Source organism: Genypterus blacodes, unplaced genomic scaffold, assembly GCF_046128005.1.
Source record: "Genypterus blacodes isolate CSIRO-AG114 ecotype Tasmania unplaced genomic scaffold, CSIRO-AGI_Gbla_v1 ptg000026l_1, whole genome shotgun sequence".
Taxonomy (NCBI): Eukaryota; Metazoa; Chordata; class Actinopteri; order Ophidiiformes; family Ophidiidae; genus Genypterus; species Genypterus blacodes.
Genome location: NW_027466839.1, coordinates 2,158,933 through 2,186,527, shown reverse-complemented (window position 1 = coordinate 2,186,527; position 27,595 = coordinate 2,158,933). Strand labels below are relative to the sequence as shown.

Sequence of the window (27,595 nt, the reverse complement as noted above, 5' to 3'; positions counted from 1 at the left end):
CTCTCTCTCTCTCTCTCTTAGAGATACATGTCTTTGTGTTTGGTGTAATGGTCATTAGTGGAGTGATTAGTTCCAGGTGAACCTGTCACATTAGTGGTGACACTCAGTGACCTCCTGCGTGTTTACACTGTAAAAATACACTGTGTTAAACAATAAGCACAGTCATTAACACGTTAACATTGTGGAGCTTATTCACTTTAACGCTCAGCTAAAATGAATCAGAGCATAGCAGATCATCCTGCTGGTTTTATTCTGTTATTACTTTATTTTATGTTGATGCGTGAAAGTGTTTTGTTTAATTATGCATCACAGACGATGACTTTATGAGGAATTAAGGCGCCATTCTTCATTAGGAATGACGCTTCAGGCACAATTAGAGTCTGATTTTCTCATAAGGAATGAAGCAGTAAATGTGTCAAGCACACACTCGTACAAACAGTGTGGATGACGGATAAACACACGCTTGAGCGGAGACCTCATTCTAAACTAACAAAGCTGCAGTGTGTGTGAATGTATGTTTATACATTAGGACAAAACATCAAGATGGCACACATGAAGGTAACAAGGTTTTTGGTGCTCTTTTCCGGGACAATCAGGATCTCACACACACACTCTGGTCTTCTTCCTTCGTATCTTTAATCTGGGGATTTGCGAGCGACCAATTCTCATTAGTCTCACATTGTTCTGGACTGTACATATTGAATGTGTGAGAGAGAACAATTGTCAGCCAGCTCAGAGCTAATGGTTGTCTTGTCTTGGTTGCGTGTGAATGATTGCAGGCTGGAGTGGCTTGTTGATTTTCTCTCATGTGGACACGCTGTACTGACGTCTCCTCAGTTTTACTTCATCCTCTTCATGCCTGTCTGTGTGCTCCTCTCTAATTTGTAGCAGCAGACTCCCAGACAATCAAATCAAATGCGACGCGTGTATAAATTGTACTTTCACAGCTTGTACCGCATGACGCATTTAGATAATTGATATGTGCGATCTTCTGTGTTCACCGAGCTTCCACACGCTCACCAGATTAAATGATTTAAAACCCAACCTGAAGACCGAGCATCATTACCAATTTGTTTACCTGCTTACCTGTCATGTCCTGGTGTGTCTCTGTCTCCAGCTGGCTACGTGGGACTCAGTCCATGGACTGAACGGGAGTCTGAAGGAGAGTCGGATAGAAAACGGCATGCAGGGGGTAACGGTGAAAGTGGCAACTTTACTGGTAAGAGACATTTTAACTTAAAACTCCTATTTCAGTCCCCATTATACTTCAAAAGATGTGAGATGAAGGACACATTGCTGAAGATGGCCCAACGTGCCAGGATACTTCACAAGAAGCAGAAAAGATTACAGGACTGAAGAGGCTTTAAGTCAAGCTTTAGTGTTCTTTAAGCAGGAGAATCTGATTAATTCTGGTTCCTACTTCTGCCCATAATTGGTTCAAATATCACTTAGAACTACAAACGGCAAAAGAGCGACACTGCGTGCAAAGTTGTAAGACTTCTCTGGCATATTCTTTTGATGTTCTGTCCTGCTGCACAGGGGGAATCTAGAATTCTCAATGCTGTGTTGTCCCTGGGAATTGGAAATGTTTTTTGGAGTTGTCAGTATACTTTACAAGATTTTATTGAGAAAAAGAAAACAGAAGAGAACATGGAATCCAAAGGAGAAACTACAAAGTTCATAGGGTGACAAAAAGATCCTTTGTCACCACGTCTTGAATGTTGCAAGGCGTCTTTTCGTCCTGAACGTTAACACACCCAAGGGAATTTGGACACACAAGCGTCCCTAGAATATTCTAAACCTGTACAACATTCGCAAAAACCTGTACAACAACCTGTTCAACAACCATCAGAAACGTCTAAAGAACTCTATAAAGAACAGAACTCTTAAGAGGTCATTAGCTCCTCATAGGGACTCATAAGTATCTGAGCTTTCCAACTTGTTCAAAGACCTCTAGAACTCATATGAGCCTCTCCCTGCAAACGCAAAGCATCAAACACCTTTTTCAAACATTACCGTTGTGGTTTTAGTTTGCTAAACTATGTAAATGTAACCACTAAACTGTAATAGATAACATTGTGTTGATAGTTGTAGTTTTGACGCTGATGCTCATCGTTAACGGGCTGATTTCTTTTACAAACTGTTTGCAGGAGGATCCCTTTGTCATGGTGGCAGAGAACATTCTGGGTCAGCCCAAGAGATATAAAGGGTATTCCATCGATGTCCTAGACGCCCTTGCCAAAATCTTGGGCTTCAAATACGAAATCTACCAGGTGAGATAAACAGAAACTGCAATGCAACTTCTATGAAAGGTTGACTTTACTTCCAGAATTTATATGCATCCGCTTCCATGTCCTCACTTGTTAGGAGAATTGAAAAATGTATTATGAAATTCATTCATTCAGTCTCAAGTATTTTTAGATATCAAATAGATTTGATCAATTATTTGTCAGATTTCTGTTTTGATTATTTTAAGATTAGATTATTAAATGCAGCAAGGAGATAACATTTTTATATCTGTGTCTGTTAGATGGTATAAACTCACAAAATACAAACTGTCTCATTCTCCCATGAAGGTTGCAGACAGTAAATATGGATCTCAGCTTCCCAATGGCTCGTGGAACGGAATGATTGGTGATCTCATCAACAAGGTAAAGCAACAACACCTTGTGACACCTAATGGTTTGCTGAGAACACTTCAGCAATCTGAAAATGATACATGTATACAATATATGTATTACGAGTGGGCAAAGTTCAGATGGATTATTTACCAAAAAAGCGTATAAAATCTTCCATGTCTTTTAGTTCAAATCCAACATAAACCTAAATCTCTTCCCCCTCTTTCTGTATCTCTCCTCTTCTCCCTCTTTCTGTTTAAAAAAGATCTCCAAAATATCCTACAATTGTATGCACAATGTCATGTAAAATGTTTGCTAGGATAAAAACAAATAGCAAGAAAAGAGGTGAGGGAAGATTTGACATTTCTCTTTTTTGTAGTAGAATACTGAGAGCTGTCTTTTGTTTGGGGGATTTGGGATCAAGGGGAACTATTTCAGGAGATCAAACGTTGTCGATAAAAACCTGAAACTCACTACACACTACCCTTTTAAAGGGCGATGCATAAAGCACTTAAGGAACAAAAGATAGAGAGAGGAGGAGATCAAACATTCCCAAATATACCAGAGCAATTTGTATTCACCATGGTTTGGAACACATAGTATCACGAGTTACCTTGTTAAAGTGTGATCTCAGTAGGTTTATATAATTTTTGGGAAGCATGATTAAGGGGTTCTGATTGCCATGGTAATTTCTGTTCCAAGGCAAACCTGGTCCAGTGTAGTTTGCTGGAGTTTAGTCGGACTGAAATATAATGCACCACTTATGGAAAATAGCGTCACCGTTCCTGCAGGATCCCCGAGACTTATCTAAAGCTGGTGTTTGCCCCTAGAAGGTGGGGCCTGAATATTTAGATAGCAGCAAACTCTTCGACAAAGTTATTCCTGGCCTGTGCTACAGATTGTCACTGATTTTGTCAAGCCAGTTTATGCAAACAAGGACGAGGTTTATTCAGTTTCCTTAGAATTACAGGCCCCTGGTGATGTGACTTGGATTTGCATGATTCCTCTTTTTAGTATGAATGAATACAGTATTTCTACACACTCAGTCCAGCATTTGTCAAGCTCCAAATATTCTGAATGTCTGATTTCATGTCTGCTAAGTTCCTGTTTTCTTATCTTCATCGTCCCCTCCATCAACTTTCTCACCATTAGTTGATTTTTTCTGACCGACAACTTTTTTTTTTAACCCAGTCTGCGTCATAGTGAGCAGCTTCACACTGCCTTCAAAGGAGAAATGTCAACGAAATGCAACTGTTTGTGTACATGTTTCATCTCTTAGCACTCAGATCATTAAATATGACATCAAGCAACACGCTCTCTGATGCTTTTTATCTAATGAATACATAATATATGAACATAAAGAAGCAGAGAATGAAAAACATTGAGATGTCTCCATTTGGATTTCGCAAATTCCTGTTAGCGGAGGTGGTTTGTCAGATTTTGTTTAATGTTCATACACAAAAGTCTTGACCAGTGGTAAAGCAGAGGCACGAAAGGGCTTTTTACAGATTGGAAACATCAGGCGCTTAAAAATTGGTTTGATAAAGCTGCTTAAGAAACATTTTATACACAGCTAGGTCAAGACAAAAAGGTATGGTGTGTGTGTGTGTGTGTGTGTGTGTGTGTGTGTGTGTGTGTGTGTGTGTGTGTGTGTGTGTGTGTTTTGAGCTGTTGACCTGTCCCTAAAGCCCACAAATACACATAAATAAAGATCTCCATTTTGCTGTCCTGTTCCTCCTTTAGAGAGCTGACCTGGCAGTATCGGCCATCACCATCACACCCGAGAGGGAGAACGTGGTCGACTTCAGCAAACGCTACTTGGACTACAGTGTTGGCATCCTGTTGCGTAAACCAGAAGAAAAGATCAATATTTTTTCCTTGTTTGCACCTTTTGACCTCGCCGTCTGGGCCTGCATTGCCGCAGCGATCCCTGTGGTTGGCGTCCTCATTTTCCTGCTCAACAGGCTCCAGGCGCTGCGCTCCTCTGCTACCCAGAATGCACCGCAAGGCCAACCGCCCAATGGTGTAGGGTCAGGCACTCTGCACAGCGCCATCTGGATTGTTTACGGAGCGTTCGTACAGCAAGGTGAGAAACCTACTCATTGCATATAGCTGTTCTAATCCTAATGCACGGGGAATTTAAAGAAGATAAGTTGAGTTATAGTTCAGTACTTTGTTTCAATTTATTAATGGCTATAATCGAACATACATTACATCCATTCTTCCCATAAAGGTCCAACTTGTCGGCCAGCTTGTCCCCATCAGTGACCCGTGAGACTGTTGTGGACCTGGTGATCAGTACATTAGATCTCGATCCTCTACCTCAGTGTCCACAGGTCCACAGGTCTGAGCCCAGGTCTCTGTCTGTGGTTTCTGATCCTGAGCCTTGTTTTTCAGTGTTAATGTTGAGAGCTTACATGGATTACACAGCCAACAAAGAGAGAGAGAGACATAATCACCGGAGGATTTGTAGCTTCTGAAATATTTAACACAGGAGCAGAAAAACAAGCCCATAAAATGTTCATCTTCTTAAATTAATTAGCAAGAGTTTCGATTACAGGAAACTGTGTGGTGTGTGTCTGTTTGTATGTGTGAGTGAGTGTGTTTGAATCATTTAGCTAACCAGTTGAGTCTGTGAGTCTCAATAACAAAGGTTGCGATGTCAGCATTGTTGCCTTTGGTGAACACACACAAAGGATAATGGTAAAAGATGCCTTTGGATGAGGGGAGATGACCAACTCAGCTATTCATATGCGAAACACACACACACATAACATATATATTTATAAAAATATTTCTAAGCTCATTTGGACAAGCATATGGTGGTGTGAAGCTACACACACACACACACACACAAATGCATGGATTCTGTTTTAGTTGGTTGCTAGGGAAACTTGTTGCAGTCTTTGTATTGTACAAAGTAGCTGTTGCTCAATATAAGAATTTATAGTTTTGTTTTTCTCATTTTTCCTATGATTGAGTCATAAAAAGCTTTGTTTGACTGTAATTCTATAATTTTGGGATCTTTCTCAATACGTGAAATCAGTGTAGATGTTTTCTTTTTTCTCTTTCCTTCCATGAATTCAGAAAAATGCAGTTTCTTGTTTGCCATTTTAGAGCCAGTACGAAGGACTCACTCCTAGAAAAATGTTCCCCATGATTACAAATCCACTAATGATTTGTATTGAAAACAGCCAAAGTCAATGTCAGTTCTTTGAAGAAAATCTAGCTTCCAGGACTCAATAATGGATCAAATAGTAATGTTTTATGAATTCAAATCAGGCTAGATTTCAGGTCTTGGGAATGGAGGTAGGATATCTGATTTCCTCAAACTTGAAGTAAGTAAATAGGTTTTACATGTCGAGTTGTTAATGGTCCAGAATTCGTGTTTTATGGATTGTAAAGTGATGAGCTCTGTGTGTGTGTAGGTGGGGACAGTGTGGCTGGTTCGGTGGCCCTGAGGATCGTCATGGGTAGCTGGTGGCTCTTCACGCTCATCGTGTGTTCGTCCTACACTGCTAACCTGGCAGCTTACCTCACCGTATCCCGCATGGACCACGCAATACGGTATACACACACACGCTTACACACACACACACACACACACACACACAGTAAATAATCCAGTCTGTGTGTGAATCTGTACATTTTTATCCCTCTGAAGTTTATCTTCTCTTCTTATGATCTATGACCACTCAGAGTCACAGTCCAATAGAAAAATATTTATGAGCTTGATATTTTTTAAGAGACTGACCAACTCTCTCTCTCGCTCACTGTGTCACACACACACACACATGCATACACACACACACACACACACACGCAGGGCTATGAACTGGTATTTTATTGAGCCCTATTGAGAAATGAGGTCAGCGCAGCAGTAAAACTAAAGCTGCTGTAAAACTGGCTAAAATGAAAAATGAGTATTTGTTTGGTTTGTTTTATTCCTTCTTATGTTTTTCTCATGGTTGGCATGGTGACTGTCTCCTGTGATCTCTGACCCTTGGGCTGTCAGCAGACCATCCCAGGATTGAGACTCCTAACCAAAAAATGTTTTCTGTGAGATCAGGGGTCCATTTTTGGTGTCAACTTTAAGCCTTAAGGCAGGAAAACAGTTTTAATTGTGATTATACAAGAACTCCTGCAGTACCCAAAGTTCTCAGGACAATAAATACTTTTCTTGTTTGGTCATTTGCCGTTGACAGCTTACTTACTGTTTGTTGAAATTTGGAGATTCTGTGTTCACAGTTCCCAAAGAATTTGGCTTTTGTTCAATTTTATGAGCTATGTTAGAGAATTCCATCATTAATCATTCTATTTCAAACATTTCCATTAACTGGAAATTCTTCTAAATGTGTATTCATTCTTTTATATTAACAGACTAATATGTGGTTGAAACTAAATTGACCTTGCTTTGACTCAAATTCACACCTGTTACATTTTACCAGGTGAATAAACCGAAAAGTAATTACAGAAATTAATCCTGAATTCGGTCGACTCGAACACAAAGAGAACACAAACATGGGTAACTGCATGGCGCTCCACCAATCAGCCACAGTCTTTTCTTTGAACTTGGTCCTCACATCGGGAAAGAACGCTCACCAGTTCTCCAGTGCTCACGCTTTCTGTCTCACCTCATCTTCTCCCATGGTGATTGCGATGTTTGACATAATCTGAAGCGGCTGACTCCTATCTGTGTTTACATAACAGTCACATTGGCTTCAGACATCGAGTTAAACCTGATCAAACACTTCGCTGTGATCATCAAGGGGAATATTTGTTGTTTTATTAATGACTCTTCCTTAAACTGAGACCAGCATGCCTGATTTGTTGCTAATCGCCTATTCCATTCCGTTTTTCACTCTGCTTATTACTCACCTCCATGCGACACACCAACACACTGATGATGCACATTCATTATGGGAAAAAAGACTGAAAGGTGTGAAGAGCTGACAAGTGATAAATTTAGAAAGGGAAGACAGCTAAACAGTTTCTCCATTAAAAATGACTGTCGCTTCTGGGTTCAAGTGCTAATGTGCGGAGTTAATATATTTTCATACACATTAAGCACTTGAACTCTGTGATCTGTCACACCTACTCTACTCTCGGTCTTTTTTACCATTTAACCCTCTTGATTTCACTCCCACGCTCTCTTTATTTCTGCTTTCATCAGCAGCAGAGGCTTATGTTATAAAAGATATTAGTAGCAGAAGAAATGTCAATAGCAAAAGCAGTGATGTGCTTTTACCATGTGCAGCAATGTTAATACTGGATAAATACATCAGTGAGTGTTGACTTTTAACTGCTTTTGATGACAGAATGTAAATGTATACAGCTGATCCCGTCATACCTCATTGTCTTTCGTCCATGGATTCTCATTAATTTGATTAAATCTTGTTATAATGAGCTCATTTCACTCATGTCACTCAGCATGAACATGATCAGTCAAACTGGTCAGTCATAAAAGATAAAGCATCTTAACAAATCCTCATATTTTTTTTCACGTAAATAGAAATACAAAAAAAGTTATATTTTCATGTAAATCAAGCCTTTCCTCATAAATTACAGAGATTTATTGTGCTACATTCCAAATTGACAACCAAGAAGAGAAATGTCTCCCCCCGATGGAAAGCACTGTTAATGCAAGCTTTAGGACTTCACCTTCCCTGCCCTGTGTTTACATGCAGTGTCACTAAATAGATGCAGTCCTTATAAACTAAGATTTAAAGAAACAAAAGAGATGCTCAAAACACAAAAGCGAAGAGCAGATGTGCAGCGGGCAGAATGGTGATGAGGAAGAAGCGCAAGATGATGTTTGACTTGTATAGCTGTAAAGCCTCAGATGTTGCAGTTTTGATCAAGTTTGTTAAAAACTCATCTGCAGTACTGAACAAACAGAAGAAACACATTAAGTGCAATGAAGCAGGTTTAGTTGGTTCAAACAATCACAGCACTGACATGTTTAGACTCAACTCTAACTCAACCCAAATCTTCTCTCATCTGAGCTTCACAGCAGAATTGGACTTTTAGTCGTTTACTTTTCAGGCTTGGTCTGATTTATGCAGAATTTAAATGAAATTATGTCGAGGATGGAGTCCAACCATGCCTTAGAAGTTATGTAAAAAATGTTCTTTTGATCAGTTTTGTTTGTGAAATGAGGAAATGGATTATTTGAACTGCTGTGAAAAATACAAATCCTGGATCCTGCATGTGGAAAATGAACCTCATCTCTCCCCTGGGACATGAATCATTCTGGTTCATTCAGGTCATACTGTATTTCTTGTTTTTATGGTTGGAGTTATTATTGTAGATTGGATGATTGCATGACATTTATTCACATCGGTCCATGAGGTTCATAGCCTTTATCCTCTCCAGAGTCAAACACAACATACCATGCGTCATATATGCTTCTTTATGCAGTAATTCTTAGGAAATCAGGATTTAAAGAATTTTGATTCCTTTGGATTGATCACATTGGCTGAACGGCTCAATTCCCTCATCCCCGTTAATTCAGTTTCACAACCCTGAAAGCAATAAAGTCTCTATATTCAACTTGGACTCAAATGTTCTGATTTTAAACTCAGCATAATCAACTGAGAAAGTTTTGCAGCTCAACTTTGATTTGCGACTGACTTGGGCCTTTTGATTCTAGCCTTCAATAAGTATACAGTTAGCAAATATTACACTTTTATAGACATATTGATGGTTACTGTAAGTACTAAGACTAGTACTGGAGGTGGTTTACTCCGACTTAGACCCATACATCATCATACATACAACAAATCGATTTACAATCACGTAGTGCATTTAAACGTACTGAATGACTGAATGACCTGTAGTATTCAATCATTGAATAGTTGGTTGATAGATTGTTACTTTGACAAAGGGAGCAGGGACTGTATAAGCCAACGGGCAACAAACACAACACAGGCCATTGTCTCTGCAATCAATCGCAGAAGTAATCTTTCGGATCTGGGATCAAAATCTCTTTTTTCATCTATAACTGGAGCTGAGCTGAATTGTTTATAGTCAGTTTAAAGTCAGTCATGTTTGAGTAATGGGCAAAAATGTGAACAAATGTCCCATCTTACCTGAATCTGGATCCTGATCAACATCAAAATCTAATCAGGGCTTTTCTTCATCCATGTCTCTCGCTCCAAAATGTCATAGGAGGCTTTGATGTAGAAATCAGATTCACAAAACTTAAATGAAATCGGTAAAAACAAACGAAATGGTTCACAGTATTTATTATAAAAAGTGTAGTGAGTTAAGAGTGACAGCATACTGATGTTAGTTTTCTGCAGTGAACTTGACTCAGGTTGAAGCGGTGTCAACAACATGTGTGTGTTACAGCACTGCGACAAGATCAAAAGCAGAATTCTACTTATTTAAAAAAAAATCTCTTTTTGTTCTTCAGACTCAATTCAAGTCACATCCCACAAACATCAAAGTCCAACAAGTTCTTTTTCTTTTTTTTTACGATTCACAGACGATGACTGAGCTTGCAGCCTGCTCACATTCAGCCTTCACACACCGAAAAACTCATTTAAAGACCAAAGGAGACACACTCCGCTTATTTGTATGCGTTCACATAAGGGCTATCTGCCAGAAGAAAGAGAAGAGAGATCTGTAGGAAGTGTCAGGAACTCAATCTATATGTCTATATGAGTATTTAGTTTTTTACATTGCAGCTTTTAAGGTGACAAATAAAGGAAGTTTTCAATTAAAAGTAAGATAAATGACTTAAAATAAAGGCTTTGGAGCACTAAATAAATCATTCACAGCACAACAACAGGACACATCCATGCACAGACACGTATCTGTATGGAGAGTAACTTAGAAATATGAATAATTCTACAGTTTCTCTTTTGTTATACTTATTCATACATTTCTAAACTTTTAAATGAAAATCTAATCGATATTTTTCATCTTCGCTTCATTTCACAGCCTGCGACCTGTTTGATGCTAGAGCTTTGTTTTATCAAAGAGGAAAATCAAATCTCATATTTGAAGGCAGATTGAAAAACTAATCAGTCACTGGTCCAGGTGATTAGAACTTGTCTCCTTCAAATCCCCCAGGTCCTGACAAGTGGCAAAATAATTCAATTGTAGTTTTGGAAAAATAGTGGTATTAATGGTTCACACTTTTAGAGCAAAACTTGTTCTCTGGATGATTAATCAATACGGTTTATCGGTTTATCTACAGATTAGCATCAGAGACAACAGGCGATAACATCCTGTTTAGGTGGCAGACTGGAAATGTGAGCCCATAATCACAGGGAGCCAGAAAACTAATTAACAAAAGATCTCCGTATAGTGAACTGGATTTATATAACTTGTTTTCAAGAAGAGCAATTAGAATAAGTAATCGTTGTTTTGAATATTAAACAGCAGTTGATAATCTGAGAGGTATTTAAAAATTTTGAAAGATGGTTTGAACTATTAAAACAGCATCCTCACTCCTATTAAAGTTTGCATTTTGAGTTTTACTTTGAAGAATTATACCGCTTCACTTAATCTCAATTTCTCTCTTCACTGAGTACATTTACGTGATAAATATGACGTTGACGTGAGTTACGTGACTGTTTTGATCGATGAAGGATCCATTGAAACCCCCTTTTTCTCTGTATCTTCAGGTCGTTCCAGGATCTGTCCCAGCAGATGGATGTGGACTACGGCACGGTGAGGGACTCTGCGGTTTATGATTACTTCAAAAATAAAGGGACCAACCTTCTGGAGCAGGACAGCACGTACGCTGAGCTGTGGAGGACCATTAGCAAGAACAACGGCATGGACTCCTCCGTGTCCAGCCCATCTGAGGGCATACGAAAGGTACGAGAACATCCATCCATTATTCACCACCTCGCTGGGTTTTGCTATAATCCTTCTCTCTTCTTCTCCCAGTTGGAGTTGCCCAGAATATCTCCCCAATGAAAATTAGAAAATGTTGACCATTGAAGGTTCCTGTGTTGTTTTTTCTCTGGCTTTAATAGTAATAATTCATAATCTAGTCAAAATTTGTATAATATTGATATGTACAAGGAGGAAATGACATGATGCATTTGCCGTCCAAGTTCTAGAATTAAATTGCAGCTTTTCTAATATCTGGCTTTGTTTGAGGACTTCAGGCTTGGCAGAAACCTTGAAATGATGACATTGATATTGCAGCAGTTGGACCCAAAGACACTTGAACAAAAGGCAGTTGTAGGGAAGAAAAGGGGGCTTTAATCCCAGTAGTAGACAGCAGGATTGTAGTGGGGAGTCAGATTGCAAGAGAACAATTCAGAAAATAGGTCTGAGACACAGGAATCAAGACTAGGAAGCTCTGGGAACAAACTAACAATCAGGCAGTAAGTGGATAGAAGACAGGAGTTGGTATGTTATTGGGTTGATGGGTTGATGGGAGACAGGTGTGCACACAGGTGAGATGAATGAGTGGTAATCAAGAGGGAGCTGGAGAGCGATCAGGGAGGAAGCCACAGTCACGCCACCAACACACACACACACACACACACAGAGGCATGAGGGGAACAGGAGAACACAGGGGAGTGGAGAACACAAGGAAAACAGATGGAGACACAAATATTTCTTCTCAAAATGCTGCTTTTACATTAATCACCATACTTGTGTAACATTACAATATGTTCTTGTACGGCACGTTAAACCGGCATATTAATGAGCTGCCGAAGATGTGATTTCCCCCACATACGAGTGACCAACTGGTACTGTGGGAACGAATGATGATTGCATAATCCGATTTTCCTTTTACGATTTTCCCGCATCAACTCCTGCAATGAATGGAATTTCATTGCTTGTATGAAACCCAAACAGATGGGCTATACACTAATACGCTATATTTGAAATACACCTTACTTAATCTCTTATCTCTGCATTACCCATCACTTTAAATGTCTTAAAACAGAAGAGTAACCATGACAGCTGTTATTTCAGTATTTTGTTTGAATGAGGTATTTTGTTTGCTGTTTATTCTTTATGCTAAGTATAATTATGGTGCTTTTTCCATTTAATGAGGTTTATGATGAAGGTGCACTCGCAGTTTGTCTCAGTAAGGCAGCAGTAATACCCGTAGGTGTGTTAGAGACATTATGATGTACACACAAACACTCTATATACTCATTACTTAGCTGCAGCAGCAAAATACTTTCTGTGCGTGTGTGTGTAGTTCTGTACAGAATTATGCACATAGATCTCCCAAAGAGCTGAATTCAGATGAGTCTCGGAATGGGATTGGCTCTGAGTGAATCCATAATTCAGCCGTTTTGCATGATAAACACCTGTGTTTATTTGTTGTTTTCTTGGCCAGAACGCACACACACGCTCTCTCTCTCTCTCTCTCTCACGAGGGATCTTGCCGCTATCGAGTGATTTTCCCATACAGGTGCTGCCCTCAGACGCTCTCTCTCTCTCTACACAAGTATGAACTGTCTCAGCCTCAGGATGAATAGTTAAGAAGTGGGCGGGGCTGCAGCTTCTGGGACAAATCGTACCACATTGTAAACCCGTCAAAACAAAGTGCTCCACATAAAAGAGAGATCAGAGTTCACTTGGAGAGCTGTTACTTACCACCAACACCATTACTTCGAAATCAGAATATGGATCTCAGCATAATCTCAGCTGCACATTGGTAGCAGTTGCATCTTTGTAGACGTATTATTAATCTACAGTAGGGACTGATTGTGCTTGATTGAAACTTCTATCAATTAGGGTGGCCACTTCCTGGACCCTCAAACAATGGACACACTAACCCAAAAGGAACGATTCCTTGTAGTATTTGAGTCCCTTCCTCACCGTCAAGAGTTTCTGCCATGCCAGTCCATTCATAAGAAGTCTTTAGTATTGCACACCTTGACTGTCTCAGAGAATTCTTCAAAAGGCAAAGCACTCAATCTTGAGACTCAATCTTGATATTTGGCTGAAAGCTCTTTTCTGAAAAATGATACTTGTCATTCAAGCTGTTTTTGGCCCTTTGATAGGAGACAGCCTCACATGTCAGAGTTTGAACTTGTGTGAACTGTTTGAGTCTGGTGTTAAAGCTAAAGCACCTGTTTTGTTCACTAAAGGGCTGCAAATGGAGGACAAATGGGTGTCCATCTAGTTGTTGCACCAGAGGATGGACAGATGATTTTTTCAACCTAATCACTACTACTGCCACAAAAATCACTACTGACCTTCAATATAATTTCAGTTTGGGCAGGGAAATATATTTGAATCCACCAGATCTGCATTTGTATCTTTGCTAAATTGCATCTGGATATTCTTTACACATACAGCTGAATTGTTGTCTGAGTTTTGGAGAAAAAAGGCATCTTGCTTAATATCTAAATATCTGTGTAAATATGTCAATATGTAAACACTAATCCAGTTCATGTCCATCTCCTATGTCTCTGTCTTTGCCAGGCCAAGAAGAGTTCGTTCGCCTTCCTGTGGGACATGGCTGTGCTCGAGTATGCGGCGCTGACGGACGATGACTGCACCATCACTGTGACAGGAAACAGTATGAGCAGCAAAGGCTATGGCATTGCCATGCAGCACGGCAGCCCGTACAGAGACCTCTTCTCCCAAAAGTAAGTCCGAGCTGTACCACCTATCCGCTTCCTTCTTTCTTTGCCTCTCTCTCTCAGTCTGTCTCTCCTCATATCAGTATGTGAATAAATGTACCTGCAGTACTCATAGTACTCTGACCAGTATTTTTCCATTGGAGAGTTGCATTTGGATGTCCAGCACTCTCGTTTAGTTGAGTTATAGATTTAATTAAAGAAGCTGTGAACTACGTTCGCAGTTTGCAGTGTTTAATGCGAGTGCAGCTCCTCGCAGAATGCTGAAGGCCAGGAGTGTTTTTAAAACTTAAATCCTAAAACGTGAAAAGCTCTCCAGACTGAAAACAAAGTCTGCTGAGGTTATTAATGTCCGTCTGCAGTTCTCAGGGTTTAAAACATGTTTGTTTAGTCACTTTCACCCTCTATAACACTCAGGGTCTCTACACTTGTTTACCAGTTAAATTCCAACATTCAACTCTCTTTCCCTGTTATAATAAAGCAACATTTACAACTACTATGATGTTGTGCAATAAACCTCCTCATCCCAACCATCTACTTGTCAGTGTTTCCTGCAATCGAGTGAGTCTCTGCCAGATAGTTCCAGGTACTTAGTTGCAAGTGTTACAAGTGTTTTTGAACACAAAGAGGTGGGGAACAAACCCGTACCAAAAGAGCCACTCCACAGTGTAAACAACTTTCCACTTGATATATTGGATTGCTTTTTACCAAAGGACCAGACAGTGGACCTACGTCCGAACTGTCGAACTTAGTGCAGAGTTACGGCAAAGGTTCTATTTTTCCTCAGTTTTCGTAAGTTCTTAAGTAAGTAGCCGTAGGCAATCCCTGCACCCTGACCGTTCTTTATCAATGCATCCATTTTTTGGCTAAAAAGTTGAAAGACAAATGCAGTGAAAAGTAAAGTACTTTAGACGGTTGCATTGAAGTTCAGAAACATAGACTTCTAGATTTTACCCTCAATTTGACACCCGGGCACATTCTTCATGTGTGTCTCTCTAGACTCCTGCTGAACCGCTCAGAAACTTCATTAATAAGCAGCGGGTTTGACTCCATTCAAAGCCACAGATTAATCCCTGAATAAACACAAAGCCGCTTAATGAATGGAAGTGTAAAGAGGGAAGAAGTATGGAGACGCTCCCACAGGTAAAAAAAGACCGCAGGAATGTGGGTCAAACCACAAGGAGAATCAAATCCACCAACTCCCTCAGCCCAAAGCTCGTCTTAGCCCAGTGTGAAGAGCAGGAAAACACCAGCCACCCAGATTTAAACCTCCTCTCACCAATGATTGGTGGAAATGAAAATCATCAGGAGCTAATAGTTGGTACTTTTTGTTTTTATCCTCCTTTAACTCCGAAAGTTGTAGGCCCTGGAGAAATGAACGCTCCTGGTAGCTGTGTACTTACATTTAAGTTCATTAAAATGCGCCGTGCATCTTTTAAGCTACAGCCTGTGAGCTTAATGTAAATAATCGTCTCCCCAACACCAGAAATGGAACGTAAATTTCAGCCATTTTATGCCGTGCAGTAAAACAGGCTGATTGAGTTTATGGTTGGGAATTTAGATTGTTTACATATTCAACTAAAATGTAAAGAGGTTCAGTAAGAGAAAAGGGGGGGGGGGGAGAGAGAGAGAGAGAGGAAGACAGAGAGAGAGAGAGAGAGAGAGAGAGAGAGAGACTTGCCGGTTCCGCGATACAGGTGCCGAGCCGCACGGCAGCGGGAAAAAAGCCGCATGCGTACACAATTTTTGGACTAATTAAGTGAAGTTTGATCATTTCCCATGGCACACTAGTAGAACCACAGTTTTTGGCTGTAGGTCCAGGTCCGTATGGGACGGCTTCTTGGTCCGGATCCGGACGGCGGTCCGCCTGTTGGTGACCTAGGGTTTGCATGGTCCAATGGAATGAATGACCTTCATTCCTTCCAGACTCTCCATTGATGAAAAGTCTTTAAAACCTGCATGTAATTGGAAATATTAATCTTTAAACCAATTCAGATAGATTTTACTCATTGTGCCAACTGCTTTTGTCCCGATATGAAATCAATTTGTGTTTTTACCCTGTCTCAACCTGTTTGGAGCAAATTCTTCTTTACTGCATTTTACTAAGATCTCTCCTTTTTACAGCTAGAAATTTTAGAACTAGAAAATAATTGAATCATTTAGGAAGAAAAAGTGTTAAAAGCTTGATATGTTTGTGACAAATCCAGAAATAACAAACAGATTAAAACCATATCAGACCTTTGTTTACAGGTTTCTCAAGCTTCAGGGTTTTACACAGCAAATTATAACCAAATTCAGTGAAAAAGATCTTACAAAAGGGGCTCCAGAGGATGAATCAAGTGACTGCATTATATTGCAGAATCGTATTTATATCAACGAAATATTGTTTCACAAGTAAGTCATATTTGTAGAACCAAACTTTAAGTTCTTCATGTTAATAAATGTTTATTGCTTCCTTGGGATAAAAAAGTTGGTAAGAGCTTGGTGAGAAAGTTTTCCGCTCTGTTTTTGTGAGTAGACACATAAACAGATGATGTTTTAGATTTAGATTATTAGATTTTTCCTTAATCAGCAGTGGGATCAGAAACATTTCTCTCTACCTTCATTTGAGCAAAATACATTTACGAAGCTGCTTCACTAAATCAGATCATTATGATGCGTCCGTGTTTACACAGTGATTAAGCCCCTTTCCTTTAATCAGAGCTCCTTCAGTGGGATTATTGATTACCACACAACGTGCCTTCAGAACACGTTTTTAACAAACTACTCCTCATAACGCACAGATCACCTTACCTTTGGAGTAATTCAGCTCGATCATTGCAAAGTGATTTTCAGTCATTCAGTACCAGCAGCATTAACACTTAAAACTTAAAGCCATTGACAGTAACAACATGGCCCTTGATTGAAGAGGTAGATTTATTGTAATTGTTGGTTGTTCTCACTGGAAGACAACAGTGGATATATCTTGTTGAGTATGTTCCACATTAACATTAACTGACAGCTCGTTGCGTGCATTGTGAGGTCTCCTGTTGAAGCTCAGGCTGTAACGCTTTAACATAGGCTAAGCCTGGTTTCAATGTGGAAACTGTCGTAGATCATCAGAATTTTGAATTATTTGACTTGTGGCTTGCTTGACCTGAGCAATGACGTGACTTGCTTGACTTATAGCAGGGATTGACTTGACTTGCTCGAGACTTGAAGGTCTCGAGACTTGCTTGAGACTTGCACATGTGTGACTTGCACATGTGTGACTAACTTGAACTACACTAAAGGTCCAAATACTTAATGAATTACTGTAATATACTAACGTGTTGAAGTTATTAAATGTTTCTTCCACCACAGTTCAGAGGGAAATATTGTAGTTCTTACTTTTTCTTCCTACTGTGTTTCTGTGTGCATCAGCGCTCATAAAGCAACTTATCAGATTGTCTTGAAGTATTTATTGCAGAAGGGGAATGTCTGTGGCTCGTTACTCCTCTGAGATAAGAGCTCGGGATTCTAAAATATTTTAAAGGATTGTTCATCATTGTGAGATTGGTCTTCAAATAATTGTTTTTCAATAGTCAGAATCTTGTTGAAGAATGCCAGCAGAGGTGAAGGTCTCTAGTATCTGATTGCGCTTGTTCTTTCCTTTATTCATTTATCCATTCTGTCTTTTCCTCTATTCTCTTTACAGCCCCTCTTCCCCCTTAACTTACCTGAGTACATACAGAGTACCATGAAAACCTGCAGACTATTGTCTTCAATGTTTTTGTTGCTCCATCCAACTAAATGTCACGTTTTTCTTTCATCTACACAGCTTCTTGCCCTTAATTTTTTTTATTTTATTTTCTACTTTCTACAAAAAGTTAAGGTTTAAAGTTTCAAGTTCCTCTTGTGCCCTTCACAACATCCAAATATAAATGATGTAAATCTGAATATGTCAGTAATATAGCAACTGAGGCCTGGATTTGTAATTCAAATGTGTTTATCAAGTAGATGAATATCTTTCTCATCTTCTATTTTTGAGATTTGTTTTGGGGATAAAACCAAATATTTTTCTCAAGTAAAAAACTACTGGGCAACCTATGGATAGGACCCGTGTTAATAGTCTCCTTCAGAATCTGAATTGCCATTTATCTGAACTCTTTGATACTTTCTCTGGATAAAAGATATCTTGGCAAGATCTGTGATAACTTTAGAATCTAAGACAAGCCCTGGCCCAACTACTGAGGTCTACAGGTACAGGTACCCCATCGCTGCTCTAACTTACTAGAGGCAGAACCGCAACTTATCGAGGTGGGTACAATAAAGCTAGAATGATTAACCTCCTTGATATGGAAGCTGGCGGAAATCCTCTGAGCAGCATCAGAGGAGAGTCTAAGCTGTTAGCTGCTCACACACCAGGGGGGGTGACAGGCTGGACTCAAAGGTGTTTTGGGGGCCAAAACCACTACTCCCAACCTGCAGTCCATTGTCTTGTCACTACTTAATTTACAATTGCTACGAAATCCTACATGATAGAATCTTGCATATCTAAAATTCCCCCTGACCCATTGACCCATGAACATGAATAATATGTGCTTGAAAAGATTGTTACATCCTTATCAAAGTTATTAAAAACTTTGCAGACATGTGAAGGAGAGAAACAGAGGAGAGTGTGTTCATTCTTCAGGAATTTCATACAATTTACGCCGTAGTCAGAGGATATCCCGTGTGTGTGTGTGTGTGTGTGTGTGTGTGTGTGTGTGTGTGTGTGTGCGCGCGCGCGCGTGCGTGCGTGCGTGCGTGTGTGTGTGGAACAGGACAAGAAATTATGTGTATGAAGACGTAACTATTCTCAATCTATATCCAAAAAGGGAAACTCTTTATGTGGAATCCTAATTAGTCTGGATTGGGAAAATGTCTGCAAAGTTGTCCAGGTCTTGGCACGATGGAGTTCAGATGGATTCTGTCCAGAGATGAGTTGACATTTTTTTATTGGCAATGAGATAATGGCCCATTATCACATTCCGATGATCGAGGAGCGTCTCCATTTGGTTTCCTTAGTGATGGGCCTGTCAAGATTATGTTAAACAGGCCCGTACCTCCTTTTCAGGTTTTGGTCACTATATCGAAAATGAAACGTGAATTCTTCCCTTTAGTATTCCACAAATATGTTAGACAGTGGATTCCTTGGATATGTATAACCGCATGCTCATTGTTTTGTCATCTGACAAACAGAAGTGACAACAGACAAAATGTTTGGTTAAGAAAGAGCATTTTTCTGTATTTATAACTCTGTTTACTGTGTTGAGTTTGAATAGAAGTGACAGGAAAAGACATAAACAACAAGCGCCCCTTACTGTTTGTTCATTTCCTGACTAAACTTGTGTGAAAAGATGACGCCATAAAGTATCATCACCGTCAGTGCAATGAAACATTTTAAAACTCCATCTCTTCTCCGGCAGCTAACAGGATTACGATCAATACAAGGCGGTTGTGCCCCCATTGTGTTTAATTTCAATGCTTTGTAAAGTCATTTTTTGATAGAATTCCCCTCAGAAAGTTTTGGAGTGAAGCAGAACATCGATTAGCAGCACTTACGATGTCATACAAAGGCGCATAATGAGCCATTTCAGTAAGAGAATTACAGCTGTGATAAGGCGCTGTGCCAGACTGTCGCAGGATTTTCCAATTGTTCAAATCCAGTCGTCTAATTGCAGCGTGTTAAATATTGGCAGTAAGACATTTGTCTGCAGGCGTCACTGCTGGGTTTTTTTAACACTGAAGAGAATTTTTCATGAAAGGAGAAATCAGAGCTTGTGTCTGATACATGACTTTAAGACAACAACAAAAGAAAACATATAATGGGAGTGGAAAAAAGAAAACTAATAGTTGCTTGAAAATCTCAACCAGCACTTTTCATTCAATTCTCACCCATTTGTCTGTCATCAGGATCCTGGAGCTGCAGGAGAAGGGGGACCTAGACATCCTGAAACAGAAATGGTGGCCTCGCACCGGACGCTGCGACCTCAACAGCCACGGCAGCGCCCAATCCGATGGCCGTTCGCTGAAGCTACACAGCTTCGCCGGCGTCTTCTGCATCCTGGCGGCCGGCCTGCTGCTGGCTTGCGTGGTGGCTGGCCTGGAGGCCTGGTGGAACAGCAACCGCTGCCGTCAGGAGCAGCCCAAAGAGGTGACCGAGCACCGGGCCCGGCGGACGGGCCCGCGGGGGGAAGACACTGCCACACTCTACTTTAAGGATCCAGCCGCAGACGCCAACCCCGACTTAGTCGAGCTCCAGTACACCCAGCTGTAGAGGAGGGAGGTCAGGACGTAGATTTAGAGTTCAAAGGGACAGGAGAGGACAGGTCCATGTTTACTGAAACACAGTGGCCCACGAAACACTGGCTGAAATCAAATTTGGTCTCTTATAACCTCTCTGCTGCAAAAATATACTAAGTCTGAGGTGGAAAAAGGTGTTAGTGCAGTTACCTCAACGTGTTTCTAACACAAATGAAGCAGGAATATTCGTGAAATGAGCGGTCGAATCAGGAAACAAATAGGATTCATCATTGCACAAGAATCATGAAAATCACCCTAGAGTTTAGAAAATTCTTCTGATCTCGACTTTCATGTGATCCATTCACTCACATACATAACATTGCTAGAATTCTTAATTTGAGAACCCTTTACGTAGAAAAATGGTTTCTCCCAAGGAAATCTTGACGATTTTGTCACTTGCTTTCTTCATCCATGACAGAGAGAATGTGAAGGACTCCAGCAAACACGGATCACATGGCAGTCTAAGAATTTTCCAGAATTGAATGTGATTTTCCTGGTGGCAGTGCTGTTTCCAGATTCTGATGCTGATTTGTTTTGGAAACAGGTTCTGAGCTCAGAAAAGTAGACTTAGTCAGATTTTTGCAGTGGTTCCATCTATTTCTTTTCGTTCATTGCACACACCCTCCTTGTCCTCAACCTAAACACACCTGGACATAAAGGGCTCATCGCTCTCAGGTTTGATCTGATTTACACTTTTACACTTTGCATCACTGCAATGCATGCATCGATCACACCTTAATAGCCCTTTATCCTATCTTATTCTTTATTTATCGCTTCACTTTCTCTTAATTGAACACATACACTGCCTGCTCAAGGTTTAAGATGGAATTTATAGCTCCTTTCAACAACAACAAATCGGTAACTTTAGAGAGAACCTGGCACACACACAAGTTTTCTTCTCTAATCCTTCATGCCGACCAAAAAAATGTTTCCAATATAGTTTTTAATTGAGTCCTTAAAGTGTGATTCTCTCCAAACTAGTCATTATTTCAAGCCCTTTCTGTGACAAATCACCTGGTATTAAATTGTTCCACTCTAATCACAAAAGACGCCAGAAAAATAATGATACAATAATCACGTTTTTAATCAACAGTTAGGACAGAAATGACATGAAAACATTTATCACTGAACATGCAAAGTCAAAAGATACATGAATGATGTTGACATAATGTCATTATTGAGTCCATATCCAAATATCCAAAGTCAACATAGATAACTAAGATTAAACCTGACAATGATGAGTCTTGCTGCTCTCCTCCAACCGACCATTACTAAAACACTCATGTGCTCTGCAAACAAACTTGAGGCCTTGAACTCAACCCTTACATCTCCTGCATGTATCACCCACCTCACGCACACACACATACACACAAACACACACACACACTTTGATTGAATCCAGCAGCACACGGCTCTGTAGCTTATTTTCCACTGTGAGGCTTTAGCCATTCCTTGCACCCAAAGGCTTCTGAATAGAGTTTCTAATTAGAAAGAGAGGAGAAAGGGTCGCGCTTTACATTCTAATGCAAATACCTCAGATATATCATGAGAAAAACAAAGAAAAGATCACATCCAAGGCTGCTTATACACCAGAATCGAGATCATTCTCCTTCTCTGCCTTTAAACATTGTGAAGTGAACCGTAATAGAACTTTTGGAAAGCAACAGCTTGTCAAATGATTTCCGTTACACTGGTGTCCATTCGTCTCTTTCTTGTTTCAGGTCTAAAGACAAGTAACAGTACCGGATCATGTCTTACCTGATGGCAAATAGATCCTGAAACCTTAAAGTGCCTGTTAAATATACACATGACATCGCTTTGTCTTAATGAAACACCAGTTACAGCAGCAATAGCTTTAATTAAGTGTAAACATGAAGTAAAGCAGCCTGATCCGTATTAATGTCTGCAAACTGATAACTGATATCTCTTTAAATCAAACATCAATTAGCAGTATGGAAACATCATTTTCATCATGACAATAAGTCGGTCTGAATGAATTCACAAAGAAAGATGGTTTTGTAAATAAGTTAACACTGAATTGGAAATGGGTCATCATATTAAATGGGACACAAACTCAGTAATCTGACCTCCGAACAAAAACAAAAATCACTTCCACAAACACACACACACACACACAGACACACACTCTTACCACAAGCGCCTGGTCAGGAAGCCCTTCCCCATTTTGCTGATGTCATAACAAATCAGACGCAGGGTTTCAATGATGGATCCATAAAGTAAAGTGTGAGCAGACAGTTGTGTGTGTTGCCCTTAGCAACACAATCTCCTCCACCCTCCCATCAGTCAACACACTTTCATTGTGTCACGTCTGATTTGTTTCCTCTCCCTCTCTCCTCTTCTGGTTTTGTTTCACACTTGTCTGATCTCGTGCAGGTTACTAAGGATTACAGGCTGGCCAGGGTTTCTGGTCCTTTGACATATAATGACATATGCGCTTCATCGGAGGGGAGGAGGGACATTTGGACAGACAGAGAGAGAGGCTGGGATGAAGCAGAAGCTATTGATACAGGTCAGAATAGAGCTCTTACACAATTTAAGATCTAAAACGTTCAAATCTTTTTGCTTTTCAAGGGTTCAACTCGGTCCTTCACCTGCTACGTGTTCTCCATAACTATTTTTATAAAATGAAAACAGAGAATGAAAGAGATTTAAGCCTCTTCAATTTGAACACATTAGGACCATTTTACTTTTCATTTAATGTGTCTGACACAGAAAACTGAGCTGCACTGAAAAATGAAGAAAAATCCTTAAACTCAACAATCCAGACAATAATTTTATTTTGTAACTCTGCTCAAAATTCTTCCCGTTATTAAGTGCCGTCTACTCGAAGACTCATTGTGCTTTTCTTATCTTTTTAATTTACAAAAAAATCCAGCATTGGTTTCAGTGATATAACTAGAATAGACAAAAAAAAAATTTGTTTTACTTTAGAAAAATCTAATTCTTGCTTTATTAAATAAAATGGGCATAGGTGATACAAAATAATATCTCAAATCTTTAACTAAAACTATAATAATTTTTGATGGAAAATTAATTTTGGGTTAAACTAACGATTATCTAAAGGCATCGTCCTTCCTCCTTGTTAAGGAATCTTACAGTGCGGCTTGATGTGGAAATTTGATGAAAAGTAAAATTAGGAGAAAGAAAATTTGAGCACTAAAGGATTTTAAATGTTTCAAAAGGCTCTGTGTCTGCGTAGTTTTGGAAGCAGAATCATTTTAACCCCTCGCTTACTGAGCCGTTTGTTTCCCTCTTCTTCACTTCCATCACGTCTGTCTGAGTTTGATCTAGCACTTCATTTAATTTTACTTATTTTTAATGAGGAGCCAGTTAACTGAGACGATAACCTGCGCTGAGATGTTTTAATGAGCTTAATCTTCATACTTCCTGTAGGCTTTAAGCAATTCACATCAAAGACTGAATGCGTGATTACTCGGATCAGGCACACAAAGTTGTTACATTAAAGGGGGAAATATTCTGCTTTGTCCAGGTCTGACCAATCAAAAGAGAGCAGCCTTTTGTGGGAGGGGCCTTAAAGAGACCATGGCTAAAATGTCCTGTTTTCACACAGTGTGCACAGCGATGCATCAGCAAGTGTTTTTCTTTTCACATTAAAGTATTTCAAATGTTTCAAATAGACCTTAAATGAAAAGAAGAACATGGAAATATGTCCACTTTTAAGTTACACTGTCCTGCACAAACAAATCATTTTATTTATATTAACCTCATCATAAAAGGCTCAGATAACACTGTGGAGTAACTGATTATGTTTGTGGTGTATTAATATATAAATGTGTCTCACACATCCTTTGTTATGATTTGATAAAGACTGTGACTAATATTGTAGCTGTGTGCTGACCGTGACTGGCTGCTTCAGACACACATACACACACACACACACACACACAACAATCTGCCCAAGTTTATCATAGATGTATTTGTTTGTCTGATGGTTTGCAGGATATCTCAACAATCACTTTGTGCAATTTAATGATGTGAGGAAGAGGGTCAACAAAGTCATTATTTGTTGTTGTGTTTAAACTTTAAAGCATTAGAACATTAAATGCCACACCAGCTTTTGCTTAAACACAGCTGCAAATGTCATCCAATCCTCATCTAATTTGGTACATAATGTATTTAGGTTTGCATCTAAACATATATATTAGTACTTTTCATTATTTGTTTTGCTGTGATTGGTTGTCTTTTAGGCGTGGTCTATTTCATTGACAATAAAAATGAAATAAATTCTGCGTATCTGAGTGATCCTACAAGACCGGATGTTGATTTGCCTATAGGTGCCGCAACAGCAGCAATATATACGTTAACTTTCAGGATTTAGGTATTCTCCAAAAACCATAGACACCACCATCAGCCAATCACAATGATCGCTGTAGGTGCAGATGAAAAGATTCTAAACATTTTCTACATCTAGAAAGCAGATTTAGTGTTGCATGGAGGCTGTTGGTGGAGATTTTCTGGTTTATATAATAATGCTTTTCTGTCGAGATGCTTCACATTCAGTCACACAGGAGCAAACATGAGGAGGACGTGCCACGAATCTGGATTACACGTCCTCCTCACTTTCAAGTTCCATTACTTCACATGCGAGTCATGCCTGTAGTCCCTTGTCCTTTACCTTTCCATGACCCAGTACCTGGGTCACAGCAGGAAAAACGTAATGCATGACAGCAGCCACGAGGACATGCTTCGTCAGCACATGTTTTGATTAAATTGTTCTGATGGCAAAATGATTCTGGCTCTGAACGTCATACTACCTGCTTAGGCTCGACAGCCAGGATGAAGGAGGAATACACTGCAGACTTACAGAGAGGAAATGCGTTCGTACGTTCTCAAGCCTACACCAAAGCTCAATGTTCACTTTAGTTTTATACCTAAATCTTTCTTCTCACTGCTAAAAGCTTCAAGTTAAATAGATTTTCTGACACTCATGGCTCATTTACCTACTTGTACAGGGCTACAAGTATCAGGATTGATAGGGCATAAATACATTTTCACAAAAAGAGGATGATTAGACTGGATCCAAAATTTCAGTCTAACCTACAGAGACAGAAAGGTCTGAAACACTGACAGCAGCCTGAGGCTCCACCAATTAACCACCAGCTTTTCTATCCAATTTATTCCTTATGTTGGCAAACTGCGTCTTTAATCTAATCTTTAAATTCAGGCTCTCCATCTCACCCTAAAAACCAAATTCTTACCTTCGCTGATCATAAAGCACTAATAGCGAGTCTGCTCAAATTCACTGGACCAATGAATAATGAATAATTAATCTTGTATAAGATGTACGAGAAGTACACTGGACATTAAGTGGATGTGTTGTGAAAATGTTAACGTAGAATCGTGGAAACAAATCTCCTCATATGGATTATGCAATCAGTGACAAGTAACAGGAACAATCTTCAGTATATCCGTATCTCGATAGTAGAGTCTTGGCGATAAGCAGTTGCACAACATATCTTATGTTTCCTGCCATATTTCTTACTAATCCGATGATCCACCCCATAGCCTTCAACCATTTTATCTCTCTAATCTCTAATCAGCATCCCTGTGTACAAAGGTATCAGTGACCACTACACAAGTACAAACAGGTATCAGATATAGACCACCTAAAAGATGAAATTGGCGAATTGTCCCATTTGGTGCAACCTTATTTCAATGAAGCATTGGAACAAGATACATAATACATTGCTTGTGCGTTAATGCCTTGGGTAGTTGTTGGGGAAAATCAGGTCCAAACTGGTTAAACATTGAGATTTTGCACTTGATAAGACAGCAATGACCTTAGTTCTCTGATGACAGGAGTCGCAACTCTGAATCAATCCTTCCTCCATCCAGACTCTCTCAATCTGTCCAAACCTGCAGATGTTCCTGAGATATCCTGCTTCACAGACAAACTGACAGACAGCTGTACAACAAACTAACTCCAGTCACTTTGGCTCCACTAATATTTTTCTCCGACATGAGACCTTAGATGATCACAGGCCAAGTTTGATTTCAAGCTGCATATGTGAATTGGTTTACGTGACCTCAGCTGAAACAACACAACACAATGGCTCTATCATCTGGCATGCTGATAACCGTTCAGTAGTGAATACAAAAGCCATGTTCGAGAATAAACAGATGAATGCATGGAGCGCCAAAAAACAGTCTGAGAAACCGGCCCATCGCCAATCTCAGCCTCTGTGTCCCTCCTCCTCCTCCCTCCCTCTCTCTCTCCTCTGCCCTCCCTCACCCCTTACTCCTCTTGTAGGACAAGGAGGTGAATCTGGAACAGGTGCACCGCCGTATAAACAGTCTTTTGGACGAGGACTTGGTCCACAAGCAGATCCCAGGCCACTCTATCGAGATCTCTGCGCTGGACATCGGCAGCATGCAGCCCAGCCAGGCCTCCCTGGTTCCGGGTCCCAAGTCCGTGCGGGACTTCGCTGTGACCACCTACCTTCCCGGGGAGGGGAGAGCACCGCCACCGACTCTTCCCCTCCCCCATCACCATGGGGGGACCCTCGGCAGGACGCTGCCCCCGTCCCAGGGCCATGGCAGCAGCACGCTGCCCCCCCACCACCCGCTCAGCAGCAGCAGCCACAGCGGCACCATGCAGTGCAAACACAGAGCGCCCAACGGGGGGCTCTTCCGCCAGAGCCCTGGCAAGACCCCCCTGCCAATGTCCTACCAGGCAGTCTCCGGAGGACCCATACCCGAAGCCATTGAGGGCACCCACAGTACATCTATATGATGGAATCATAGAATGAGGGACAGGACCGGGACCCAGGGGCCAAACTGTGCATCACTGATAAGTCACTATCTGCACTTTGGTCTGGTTTGGGGCAGTTTTTAGTTATTTAATAACTAAAAACCTTTGTAGACCAACCCCAAAGTTCACTCAATCAGATTTCTAATTCATTTTTCTCATTGATCCCAAAGGGAGGGATATTGTTGCGTGGGTAAAAGTCAGTTCAATCTCGAGCTGCTTTGATTAAAGTGGAAACGAATCTGTTACATCTGAAATGTGTAGTTTGTCCCACATCCTTTTAAAATTAATTCATAAGAGAACAA

At 40.2% G+C, this 27,595-nt stretch overlaps 1 protein-coding gene across 1 annotated transcript in view; it reads left to right on the top strand.

The window, feature by feature from the left end:
- Nucleotides 1-27,275, top strand: part of LOC142993025 (glutamate receptor ionotropic, delta-1-like) — a 115,791-nt gene extending 88,516 nt beyond the window's left edge. Inside the window, exons 7-15 of the mRNA XM_076143623.1 lie at nt 1,118-1,219; nt 2,151-2,273; nt 2,577-2,651; nt 4,362-4,704; nt 6,047-6,185; nt 11,255-11,450; nt 14,037-14,203; nt 20,111-20,351; nt 26,793-27,275. Of these exons, the coding sequence (XP_075999738.1) occupies nt 1,118-1,219; nt 2,151-2,273; nt 2,577-2,651; nt 4,362-4,704; nt 6,047-6,185; nt 11,255-11,450; nt 14,037-14,203; nt 20,111-20,351; nt 26,793-27,275 (1,869 nt within the window). The remainder of the gene's footprint in view (nt 1-1,117; nt 1,220-2,150; nt 2,274-2,576; nt 2,652-4,361; nt 4,705-6,046; nt 6,186-11,254; nt 11,451-14,036; nt 14,204-20,110; nt 20,352-26,792) is intronic.
- The last annotated feature ends 320 nt before the right edge of the window (nt 27,276-27,595 follow it).